We start from the raw sequence: 12,545 nt of genomic DNA on the forward strand, positions 1-12,545 counted from the left end.
AATGGCGGTGTACCTAATGGACTGTCCGAGTGAGTCCCTCGTTAAGCGCACCTGCGTGAAAAGTTTTAGCTCCTGCAGACCGTGAAAATGACCAAAAACTTTTCACGCAGGTGCGCTTAACGAGGGAATCACATGGAGACTCCATTAGGTACACCGCCATTTTCAAGTGTACCTAATAACAGGCCACTTTATTATCTTGGAAAACATGTGAAACTGGAGGACTGGAGCTTGACACCTGTGACCTTTGACCGTGATGTTTCCCTAAAAAAGTGGCCTGTTATTAGGTACACTTGAAAATGGCGGTGTACCTAATGAAGTGTCCATGTGATTCCCTCGTTAAGCGCACCTGCGTGAAAAGTTTTAGCTCCTGCGGAACGTGAAAGGAGCTAAAAGTTTTCACGCAGGTGCGCTTAACGAGGGTCACTTGGAAAACATATTGGAACGCGGCCCCTCGAGGACTGGAGGTCGGCACCCCTGGTTTAAGTGAAAAGTGCCACACCCGCCCTCACCCCCACTTTCTGATTGGCTGTTTGATCTGTGACGTCACTTGGACACTCCATTAGGTACACCGCCATTTTTCAAGTGTACCTAATAACAGGCCACTTCATTAGGGAATGGTCATGGCCAAAACTTAAGTGAAAGTGAAAAGTGCCACACCCGCCCTCACCCCCACTTTCTGATTGGCTGTTTGAGCTGTGACGTCATTCGGACACTCCATTAGGTACACCGCCATTTTTAAGTGTACCTAATAACAGGCCACTTCATTAGGGAAAAGTCATGGCCAAAACTTAAGTGAAAGTGAAAAGTGCCACACCCGCCCTCACCCCCACTTTCTGATTGGCTGTTTGAGCTGTGACGTCATTCGGACACTCCATTAGGTACACTGCCATTTTCAAGTGTACCTAATAACAAGCCACTTCATTAGGGAAAGGTCATGGCCAAAACTTAAGTGAAAGCGGAAAGTGCCACACCCGCCCTCACCCCCACTTTCTGATTGGCTGTTTGAGCTGTGACGTCATTCGGACACTCCATTAGGTACACCGCCATTTTTAAGTGTACCTAATAACAGGCCACTTCATTAGGGAAAGGTCATGGCCAAAAGTTAAGTGAAAGCGGAAAGTGCCACACCCGCCCTCACCCCCACTTTCTGATTGGTTGTTTGAGCTGTGACGTCATTCGGACACTCCATTAGGTACACCGCCATTTTCAAGTGTACCTAATAACAGGCCACTTCATTAGGGAAAGGTCATGGCCAAAAGTTAAGTGAAAGCGGAAAGTGCCACACCCGCCCTCACCCCCACTTTCTGATTGGCTGTTTGAGCTGTGACGTCATTCGGACACTCCATTAGGTACACCGCCATTTTTAAGTGTACCTAATAACAGGCCACTTCATTAGGGAAAGGTCATGGCCAAAAGTTAAGTGAAAGCGGAAAGTGCCACACCCGCCCTCACCCCCACTTTCTGATTGGCTGTTTGAGCTGTGACGTCATTCGGACACTCCATTAGGTACACCGCCATTTTCAAGTGTACCTAATAACAGGCCACTTCATTAGGGAAAGGTCATGGCCAAAAGTTAAGTGAAAGCGGAAAGTGCCACACCCGCCCTCACCCCCACTTTCTGATTGGCTGTTTGAGCTGTGACGTCATTCGGACACTCCATTAGGTACACCGCCATTTTTAAGTGTACCTAATAACAGGCCACTTCATTAGGGAAAGGTCATGGCCAAAAGTTAAGTGAAAGCGGAAAGTGCCACACCCGCCCTCACCCCCACTTTCTGATTGGCTGTTTGAGCTGTGACGTCATTCGGACACTCCATTAGGTACACCGCCATTTTTAAGTGTACCTAATAACAGGCCACTTCATTAGGGAAAGGTCATGGCCAAAAGTTAAGTGAAAGCGGAAAGTGCCACACCCGCCCTCACCCCCACTTTCTGATTGGCTGTTTGAGCTGTGACGTCATTCGGACACTCCATTAGGTACACCGCCATTTTCAAGTGTACCTAATAACAGGCCACTTCATTAGGGAAAGGTCATGGCCAAAAGTTAAGTGAAAGCGGAAAGTGCCACACCCGCCCTCACCCCCACTTTCTGATTGGCTGTTTGAGCTGTGACGTCATTCGGACACTCCATTAGGTACACCGCCATTTTTAAGTGTACCTAATAACAGGCCACCTCATTAGGGAAAAGTCATGGCCAAAGCTTAACTGAAAGTGAAAAGTGCCACACCCGCCCTCACCCCCACTTTCTGATTGGCTGTTTGATATGTGACGTCACACGGACACTCCTTTAGGTACGCCGCCATTTTCAGGTGTACCTAATAACAGGCCACTTCATTAGGGACAAATCATGGCCAAAGCTGAACTGAAAAGTGCCACAGCCGCCCACCTCCTGATTGGCTGGTTCGTCTGTGACGTCACACGGACACTCCATTAGGTACACGACCATTATTAGGTGTACCTAATAATTTTATGCATTTTTTGAACGCGTCAAGAATGTGTATTTGACTCCTTGCTCTTTATTTTGCGGGACATCAACACATATTACACAAGGTAGAACACAACAGGTTTTAATGTTTATTAAAATAATAAATGTACATTTCAAACCAGCAATCTAACGTGAAATTGCAGTAGATATATTGGATAACAATATTTAGGCGTATATATGCATACACGTTATTTTAAGCGTTATGAAATAAAGATGACCTAAAGAGAAGCATAATCTACCCGTTTTTACATAACGGAGCATCCCTTCATGCAATCACGTTAGCCGTTAGCTTGGAGAAAACCTGCATAAAAGAAGTGCTGTTTCACTGAGTAGTTCTTTCTTTCCTAGGCAAATCGTAAATCGACATTCTGGCTTCCATAGTTGATGCCAGGAGGGAGCCGACGCAACACGTTCACTGATGAACTGGAACTGCAAATAACTCACTTAGTGACTCTTTCATTCGCAGACCCGTTCAGTTCGCGACTCGTTGGTGAACGGGAAGTGACGTCATTTTCTTCTTCGTTTTGTTTTACGGCGAGGTGGCACCAGCTTTAATGCGCATTATCGACACCTACTGGTTGAAGTCATATGAACTGAAAAAAGAACGAATCACTTTAGGAAGTAATCCGTTCACAGAAAGGCAACAAAGGGTTCGTTTTTTTGAACGAATCGTTCACTCACGAGCCAACACTAACTAACGAACTCGCTCACTCACTCACTCACTTACTCACCTGAGGGACTCGCAACAACAAAAAGTTTAAGCAAGTGGCGAGCAAGACACAGACAAGAAAGCAAACCCTAACCCGCAGATGTACACGACGGAGCGGAGGCGCATGAGCCTCCGGCGGGAACCCGCCGCCTGGCTGCAGGCGTCTGCGGGAAGTATGTGGCAAGACCCGCTGGCCATGGAGATGAGCGCCCGGAGCAGCGCCGCCAAGAACGGCGTCGTTTCGCCCCGGAGCCGCGGCCGCGCCGTGTCGGTGGCCTACATCGCCAACGACAGGGAGGCCGAGGCGGACGCCGTGGACTCGGCGGCGGCGAGGGCGGCGAGAGCGGACAGCGCCCCAGCCGAGCGTCACTTGTCCCTGGCGTGTCTGAAGGAGGCGTGTGCCGACTCGCGGGCCTCGTTTCAAAGCATCCCCTTCGAGAGGATCTCCATGGCGACCACGGACGTCCTGGATAGCTTTTACAACGCAGGTGAGGAGTTTGCAAGCGTTTTCGCCAAGCCTATTTGGTTCGTTCTTCTTCCAGTATTTGCATTGAAGGAGCCATGCAGCACCGTTTTGTTGTCAGATGTGGCAGTGGTGGAGATGAGCGACTCGTTCTGCCAAGCGTCCCTCTTTTATCACCTGGGAGTGAGGGAAAGTTTCAGCATGACCAACAACATCATCCTGTACTGTTATAAAGAGGATACAGATCTGCAGGCTGTCAAAGTAACGTGGCTCACTCACCTTGCTAGGATTTGCTTTGTTGACATTGGATTGAATGACCATTGTCTTTGAATCTTGCTGACTGACGTCCGTTGTTTCCTTCTGCGGCGTGATGAGTGTCGCAATGATGAAAGTAATTCACATCAAGTGCCCGTGTGTCATTCTGTACATGTGCAACTCCATTCAGGAGCAGTGCGGAAGCTACACGTTCGTGCCTTACGTGGTGTCGCCTCAGGGCAAAGCCTTTGCCTGCGACGGTACACTGATGACTGGCATCAAAGAGTTGATGCAGACCACGTTCCAGTTGGATTCGCTTCTCACGCCGCTGGCGGAGCGACTCACACATTTGCTCAACACCGTGGATGTGCAATCCAGGTGAGCCAGGTCAGAAATATGGATTGGAATTTGGTTCAATCGCTCATTCCTACGTATGCATCCGAATCATTTGGATTTGCGGTTCTCTTCGATGAGCGTTGGCAGCACGTTCTCTCCCGTTGCGGCCGCTGAGGCAAAACAACGGTCGGACTCTGTATTCTCCTCCAACAGCGAATACTTCAGAGAGTCCATCAGGCACGACATCCGCTCGGCAAGGGAGCGCTTCAGTGGTCAGGCCCTGAGCCAGGAGCTGAATCGCATCCAGATGCGTCTGGACAGTGTGGAGCTTCTCACCCCTGATATCGTCATGAACCTGCTGCTGTCCTACAGGGACATTCAGGTGACACGTAAAGCCTCGATATCACTACGTTTGACCCAAGATGTTAGCTCAGTTGATTAGAGCTCGGTGCTCATGACGGGCGCCAAGGCCAGTCACGGGTTCAATACCCGTACGGGCCATAACGAAGGTCTTTTGTTGTGCAATTGATGTCGTCGTGGAAGCCAGATCTGTATTTGATGTTTCGCAGGATTACGATGCTATGATCAAACTGGTGGAGATGCTGAACAACCTACCCATGTGTCTGGTGGCAAGACATCAAAATATAAAGTTTCACTATATCTTTGCTCTCAACAGGTAGGCAAAGGATTTACAAATCATTCTTTCAGTGCTCTTTTGGCATCATACTAGATCACATTTCCTGTTTTATCATCTCATCTTATCGTACTCCGTTCTGAGTCGTTCATACTTCCTTTCCTATTCTTTTACCGTGATAGGAGGAATCAACCAGGCGATCGTACCAAGGCTTTAGAGGAGGTCCTTCCCATTGTGCAATCAGAAGGCCCGGTGGTGTCCGACGTCTACTGCCTGTGCGGTCGCATCTACAAAGACATTTTCATTAGCTCTGGCTTCAGCGACCAGCTCAGCAGAGATCAAGCCTGCTGCTGGTAGGATGAAAGATTGATTGATTGATTGATTGATCCTATCATGTTCTCTCAATCAATCGCCCTCGCTTTAAATGCCGAGCGATTCATTTGTAGGTACGGCAAAGCCTTTGAGGCCGAACCTACTCTTCATTCTGGTATCAACAACGTGGTCCTTCTGATGGCAGCCGGACATGAGTTTGATACGTCCATTGAGCTGCGCAAAAAAGGTTGGAGTGCTCTCACTTTGAATGTTGCAGTTTACCTCAATTTGAAATTAACAACCAGATTGGATTTTCACTTGTTTGGTTTCTAGGTGTGACTTTAAGTACTCTGTTGGGCCGGAAGGGCAGCCTGGAGAAGATGAAGAACTACTGGGACGTGGGTTTCTACCTGGGCGCTAACATCCTGGTCAACGCGCATAGGAAAGTCATCGAGGCTTCAGAGAAACTGTACAAGCTCAATGCTCCACTTTGGTGAGGCCAATCAAGATTGCCAATCAAGTGGTGCCTTGAGATGAGAGTGTGTGATACTGTTTATTTTCACTGCTTGTAGCAAACTGTTATTTAAAACAATCACACCACTTTGCTTGATGGGAAATGCGAACATATAACGGGAGCAAATGGAATCAAATGTAGGGTCATTCTCATTCGGTGATCATTTGTTCTTTTCAGGTACGTCGCATCTGTGATGGAGACGTATATTGTGTACCAGCAGTTTGCTAAGCCTCCCGAGGTGAAGTCTCCCAAACAGGACACCGTGGACTTCTGGATGGAGCTTCTGTTGCAGTATTGTAAACCCAGCGTCTGCACAGACCGCTGCCCGGTAACAAAACCCTGGCATAACAGTAAACAAGGCCGGTTAGCTGACTTGGTTAGCGTGTGTTGCTAATGACGCCAGAATTGTCAGGGCTTTAACTGGCCAGTCAGAATCTCCTGGAGAGTTTCATATGAAACCTGTTTTTTAGGTGCTCATTTTGGAGCCCACTAAAGTCCTTCAGCCTGCTGTAGTGTCTGTGAGCGAGGGGAACAAAAGTCACACTGTCCAGCTGAAACACGTTACACCCTTCAAGGTACGTATGTGATTGCACCCTCACACACACACACACACACATACACACACAGCTCACTCAGGTCATGCATTTTGTACATTTTTGCCTCGGGCCACCTTGCACAATTGTTACCAAAGTCCTGAATTGGCGAATAGTGAAGGCCAAATGCCAGGGTGCGGTCTTTGTGCGGGACTATGTGTCATACCTCAGGATGTTTACTTTTGCGTGTGTACAAACTGTAGCTGCAAAACACTTAGAAAGGCAACCGTGTCACCTTTTGAAATGTAATTTGTTTCTCTTTGGACTCAACAGAAAGGCTTACATCAGTGGACTTTCCCGGCCGCTGCAATCCGGGGAGTGAGGTATGCTACTGCGTGTGCGGACAACTTTTAGAATACCTCCTTCCGTACGTGTGTGTTGGGTGTGTTCAAAGCCTGCAGCAAAATATGTGCTGGTTGTCAAAGGGAAAACACTTGACTTGTCTGGCCTTAGATGTTGCCGCTTTGGGATGTTGGGAGGGATGAACCAAGGGAAACGTATCATAGAAATGAAATCAATCAAAAAGTACGTCCTGAAAGCAGAGAAGCTTTGTACCTGAGGTTTCTTCTTCTTCCAATATTAGCGTATCATGTTGCTTGACCTCGTTTTCAGGCTAGAAAATGATGTCAGCCGCTTATCTCCAGTATCCTAAGAACAAAACAGGCTGTAATTGACCAATTCAAGTGACAAACGAGAAGCACAACTTTGAACGCTGAGCCTCCCTCCCTCCCAACCCTCCCTCCTCTATTTTGAACGACACTGCAAAGTTCCTTTCTGCCCTCTCCAGCGTTTCAAAGATTGACGAGCGGAGCTGCTTCCTGTACGTGCACTACAATTCGGACGACTTCCAACTGTACTTCCCGTCAGAGCAGCACTGTAAAGAGTGAGTGCTCTCTCCACATATATGGATTCATAAATAGGCTTCTTAATTGGCCACAAGCAACCAAGCAAGCAAGCGGGTGTGGGATGGCAAAGGCAGGCAGCATTCAACTTTGAAGTCAGGTGATCGTTGGACATGGACTTGATACTCCTGGATTCTTGCGTCTCGCTGTTGTCTCCTCAGTTTCTGTGATTTGGTCAATTCCCTGCTTCAAAAAGCTGAGAACACCTCCGAGGAGTTGAATCCTCACAGTGAAGGAATACTTGAGGTTGGTCAGCACCACTCCCGTCGGCGTCCTTTCAGAGTTGCTTGTCTCAAAAACGATCCGTCGCCCTCGCCCCAGTATGTCTACGAGACCAACGAGAACGGCGACAAGGTGGTCCTCGGGAAAGGCACCTATGGCATCGTGTACGCCGGCAGGGACGTCAGCAACCAAGTGCGCATCGCCATCAAGGAGATCCCAGAGAAGGACAGCACGTGAGTGGGTTGTTTCGTATCCCGAGGCACCGTTTAGCAGGGTAACCCAAGTGGCGTGACCAAACTCTCTCCTCACAGGTATTCCCAACCTCTCCACGAGGAGATCGGTTTACACAAGCGGCTGAAGCACAGGAACATCGTCCAGTACTTGGGCTCCATTAGTCAGGACGGTTTCATCAAGATCTTCATGGAAGAAGTACCAGGAGGTTTTTGTAGCTGTTTTGAAACACTCACGAAGAATTGTACTGTTAGCTCAGCTGACAAATCGTTGCCACCGCCACAGGAAGCCTGTCGTCCCTGCTACGGTCCAAGTGGGGCCCGCTGAAAGACAACGAGGCCACCGTCATCTTCTACACCAAGCAGATCCTCGAGGGGCTGAGATACCTTCACGACAACCAGATTGTCCACAGAGACATCAAGGCGAGCATCTGGGAATAAATGGGCTCTTCAAGCTGATACTGGTGTTTGTGTGTGAATGTGCAATTGTTTGCCGCAGGGTGACAACGTGCTGATAAACACATACAGCGGCGTTTTAAAGATCTCCGACTTTGGAACTTCCAAGAGGCTAGCGGGTATCAACCCCTGCACTGAAACTTTCGCCGGTAAGATGCTACAATTTCAGCAAAGTCCATGAATACGCCACGAATTCAAATGCATGGAAATGCTATTCATTCATTCATGTACATCTAAAGCCAGCTATTGTGAAGTCTGCTGCCGCCCTCTAGTGGCCCAGTGGCTGAAGCTAACCAGTGAATCCCATGTTTTTCTTTGGAGAATCCTGATCGATAGCTAAGTCAAGGTACCACCACTGTACCTTTTCATTGACTACCCATCAACAGGAACTCTCCAGTATATGGCACCCGAGATTATCGACCAGGGGCCCCGGGGGTACGGGAAGCCGGCTGACATCTGGTCCCTCGGGTGTACCATCATCGAAATGGCGACAGGCAAAACGCCCTTCCATGAGCTGGGGAGTCCTCAGGCAGCCATGTTCAAGGTAAGGACATTTTGGCCCAGAATGTCACTTCCCATTACAGCGTCACTGTAACACATGTAAACATGGCAATGCTTCCAGGTTGGGATGTTTAAAATCCACCCCAAGGTTCCAGAGTGCATGTCAGCAGAAGCCAAGAGCTTCCTCATGAACTGTTTCGAGCCCAATCCGGATGACCGGGCCACGGCAGCCGACCTGCTCAAGGACACCTTCCTCAGGTCGTCCCCTAGGAAGAAGACCAGAGCCCCGCAGGAGTGTGAACCAGAAGACTCCTCCGCTGGTGGGCCTGCTCGTATTTCCAGGCCTCACGAAACATGGAACTGGTCATTGATATTGTCGCTGTGTTTTCCAGGTGACTACCACCGCAGCCTGTCTGTGCCAGTCTCCATCCGAGTGGAGAACACAGACTCGGGTTCCATCGACCTGTCCTGCTCGCTGGACTTCAGGGGAACACAGCTGTCCGTCTTCAAAGCCAACCATATCTCAGAGAGCCCCCCCGGCAATGGACGGTTCTTGCCGTGAGTTCCTCGACAGTGCACGTTTTATAATCCCGCACACAATCTCATCATAGTGAGTAGTGCCGAGGCGACCGGTCGACTTGACTATCCCGCATTGATTTGGGACTATGATCCGATGCATTTTTTGGATCAATTGCTTTAAAGGTTTGGGTTGGGCTAGCTTGTTGGAGCTACTACTTTTGTTTTCATTCCATCCATCCATCCATCCATCCATCCATCCATCCATCCATCCATCCATCCATCCATCCATCCATCCATCCATCCATCCATCCGTTTGGCCCACGTACGGTGCAGTTTTTGAACAATCCCCGTGTTGTTTGTCAAGAGTGCCGGAGGACTCTGCACTGGACATGAGCAGCCCAGCGTCCACAGGCGAGAACATGGGCTTGTTCATGCTGAGGAAAGACAGCGAGAGGAGGGCCACGCTGCACCGGGTGCTCACCGACGACGTGGCCAAGGTGGTGGCCAGCATACAGGAAGCCTTGCCAGAGGTACACCAATCCAAGAGAACTTGCGAGTCTTCCACGTCTGCTTGGAGTTGATCTTTGTGGCGAAACATTGTAGAAATTGGGTTCTTGCATTTAATGTTGCTTTCTTGTTCAGTCGTGTTGTGCCATCCTTGAATGTATTTATTCATGTAATTAGTTGTAGTCACTGCACTAAAAGCAAATGATCCGTATCTGTTTTTTAATATCTCCTCTAATAGTTTGAGAGGTCATCGCTCACGTCAGACTACATCACCGAGCTTGTTTGCTGTCTACGGGACAACATCTGCTCGCCAGACAAGAAGCGGCTGACCGGCTGCCTGCGGGACCTCCGAGCCACGCTACTATCCGCCGCCATACCTCTCAACAGCCTGCAGGCGGTGCTGTTCAGCTTCCAGGACGCAGTACGTCAGAAAGCGATTCGATGGAGTTGTGGACATGTGATGATCTTCTGCTTTGTGCAGGTGAAGAAGGTGTTGAGGCAAGAGCTGGTGAAGCCTCATTGGATGTTCGCACTCGACAATCTTCTGAGGCAGGCCGTGCAGGACGCCATCACTGTGCTTCTTCCAGGTTGTCTGCAGATTCTGGTTTGAAAAATGCGGTGTTAACCAACGCAATGGGCCCTGATGGGTTGTGCTCATTTACCTTTGTAGAACTGAAACTCCAGCTGCAATCGTCCTTTGAGACAGAGGACAGCACTCCTGAGGATGCGTCGGCTGAGACAAAGTCTGTCCACCAGGAGGCGGAGGAGACAGAACCCCAACGGTCCATGGACCAGATCCCGGAACCGCCAAGCCCCATGGACACCATCCTGGACAGCAACTGCTGGCTCGGTGACGAACTGAAGGACCTCCGACTGGAGACCAGAAGGTGGACCATTCATCACAGACTCAACGTTGAATCCAGAGTTCACGTTTTATGTACTTTTTGTCGTCAAGACTGCTGAGGCTGTTGAGTGACAAGGAGCGAGAGTACCAGCACCTACTGAAGACTTCAGTCCAGAAGAAGCAAGAGGACATTGATGCTATCAGAGGACAGAGTCCAGGTACAACATTTATTTGATTTTTCTTTGGCCTTGTTGGACATCTGCACCGTATTAGTGCGTATCCAGCTCTTCCTTGCCTCGGGGCTTAGGGTTTTCCGCCCGACCGGTTACTGTCACCTGACTCATGATTATACCGGCCGGCCTTTGACATGGTTTGATCTAGATGACAGGTTGACTGCATCCATGAGCCGTGCGGATGTGATGGACATGGTTGCCTGGCTGGAGACCATCCCGGTAGACCAGCACACCATCGAGAAGGTGGCTCCACTCGCAGCGTGATCCCTGTTTGGTTCCGGTCTATTCACTGGATGCATCACGATGGTTTGTTTTTTCCTAGTTGGTGGCTCACCAGTTCACGTTGGACTGTCTTCTGCAAATAGCCTGCAGGGACGACTTGATGTACTGTGGGATAAGGTAAGCAAGCGCACGTGGGGCTTCCTTACTTTTCTTGTACTCAATCAATATTCCTTTTTTTATAGGAACTTCCTTCTCACATGGGAATATTAGGACTTTGTTTTGGGAGCATGACAACAGCTTTTACCACTCAGGCCTTATTTTGGTGCAATTTGAAATTTTGTGAAATGATTTGTGTTTCAGGGGAGGCATGCTGTGTCGCATGTGGGCGGCCATTACGGCTTACAGGAAGGCTCACCCTGACACGTTTGACCAGGACGATGCTCGACGTTAACGCTGATGCTTTAGTGGACAGGCTGGACCTGTTTCGGGTGCTATCACCATGATTTTCTTACTTTTAACTCTGTACATTCCAATGTAAATATTTAACGTCTCAGGGTCTTTTTTTAAATTTTTATATTGCATACGGTGTACCTCATTGTTGACTTCTCTTTACAAGAGCGTCGCTGAATGTACTGACATTCAGCGACGCTCCATCTGGTGGAAACAAATAAACTACGAGCATGCCGCTTACTGCGTCACGTCAATTGAAACTCATCCTTGCTTGTTTCCTTTAAAATGCCGACCTCATTTTCGTAATATTTGTTGTCATTAAGGCGGCTTTTGGTGGTGGTGGGGGTTCAGTCTCCGGCTTTTTCCGAGGATTGGGGACACCACACCCGGCCGGCCGGCCGGGTGCTCCATCTGTGGGATTAGCAACAGCACCCAGATCACATCACATCACATAGCAGCAGTCACGGCATTGTTTTGTATCGGCACCACATCTGCGCTATGGGCTTTATAATGACAACTTTGGATTGTGTGTGAGCAATATGAGCTCATTCATTGTGTCGCTGTCACTCGTGAGTGATGACAACACGTGTCTTGGAATCTTGACACACGCACAAGCTGCCACAATAACAACTTGTTAGTGTGTCTTGTCCAATGAGGAGCTTTTGTGAGGTTCTTCAATCTGTGGGACCAAATGATCTCAATCAATTGTTAAAGTTCAGTTAAAGTCCCAATGATGGTCACACACACATCTGGGTGTGGTGAAATTGCTCCTCTGCATTGAAGCCATCCCCGTGTGATTTGGATCCATCCCCTGGGGGAGAGGGGAGCAGTGAGCAGCAGCAGCGGTGCCGCCGCCGCCACGCTCGGGAATCATTTGGTGATCTAACCCCCCAATTCCAACCCTTTATGCTGAGTGCCAAGCAGGGAGGTAATGGGTCCCATTTTTATAGTCTTTGGTATGACCCCGCCAGCCGGGGTTTGAACCTGCAACCTTCCAGTCTCAGGGAGGACACTCTACCACTAGGCCACTGTGTTATGCACCTTGATTTGTTCTACTTTGTGATTACCCCCCCCCCCCCCCCCCCCGAGATTTCCGAGCTCTTCACCCACTTTAAAAGAGGTTAAGGGAAGCCCCTCCCACTTGCATCTCATTCACAT

General features: G+C 49.1%; 1 protein-coding gene across 5 annotated transcripts; it reads left to right on the plus strand.

Moving 5' to 3' along the window:
- The first annotated feature begins 3,177 nt into the window (after positions 1 to 3,177).
- Positions 3,178 to 11,651, plus strand: si:ch211-1i11.3 (mitogen-activated protein kinase kinase kinase 5). 5 transcript variants are annotated; one of them, XM_061289187.1, is made up of 28 exons: positions 3,179 to 3,682; positions 3,779 to 3,918; positions 4,103 to 4,290; positions 4,462 to 4,630; positions 4,818 to 4,924; positions 5,065 to 5,235; positions 5,329 to 5,441; positions 5,528 to 5,687; positions 5,886 to 6,036; positions 6,179 to 6,283; positions 6,575 to 6,624; positions 7,089 to 7,184; positions 7,365 to 7,449; positions 7,525 to 7,658; positions 7,737 to 7,864; positions 7,942 to 8,078; positions 8,155 to 8,260; positions 8,498 to 8,655; positions 8,734 to 8,932; positions 9,005 to 9,170; positions 9,496 to 9,661; positions 9,877 to 10,059; positions 10,120 to 10,225; positions 10,309 to 10,525; positions 10,594 to 10,700; positions 10,864 to 10,958; positions 11,038 to 11,114; positions 11,298 to 11,651. In XM_061289187.1, exons 1-28 carry the CDS (start codon positions 3,295 to 3,297, stop codon positions 11,386 to 11,388), a joined length of 3,993 nt encoding a protein of 1,330 aa, XP_061145171.1. In that variant the 5' UTR covers positions 3,179 to 3,294; the 3' UTR covers positions 11,389 to 11,651. The 5 variants fall into 5 exon arrangements, with proteins under 5 accessions (XP_061145170.1, XP_061145172.1, XP_061145171.1 ...); XM_061289189.1 differs by having other exon boundaries at positions 3,543 to 3,682; positions 3,762 to 3,918; XM_061289186.1 differs by having other exon boundaries at positions 3,178 to 3,918; positions 11,180 to 11,320.
- The last annotated feature ends 894 nt before the right edge of the window (positions 11,652 to 12,545 follow it).

Source organism: Syngnathus typhle, linkage group LG10, assembly GCF_033458585.1.
Source record: "Syngnathus typhle isolate RoL2023-S1 ecotype Sweden linkage group LG10, RoL_Styp_1.0, whole genome shotgun sequence".
Lineage (NCBI taxonomy): Eukaryota > Metazoa > Chordata > Actinopteri > Syngnathiformes > Syngnathidae > Syngnathus > Syngnathus typhle.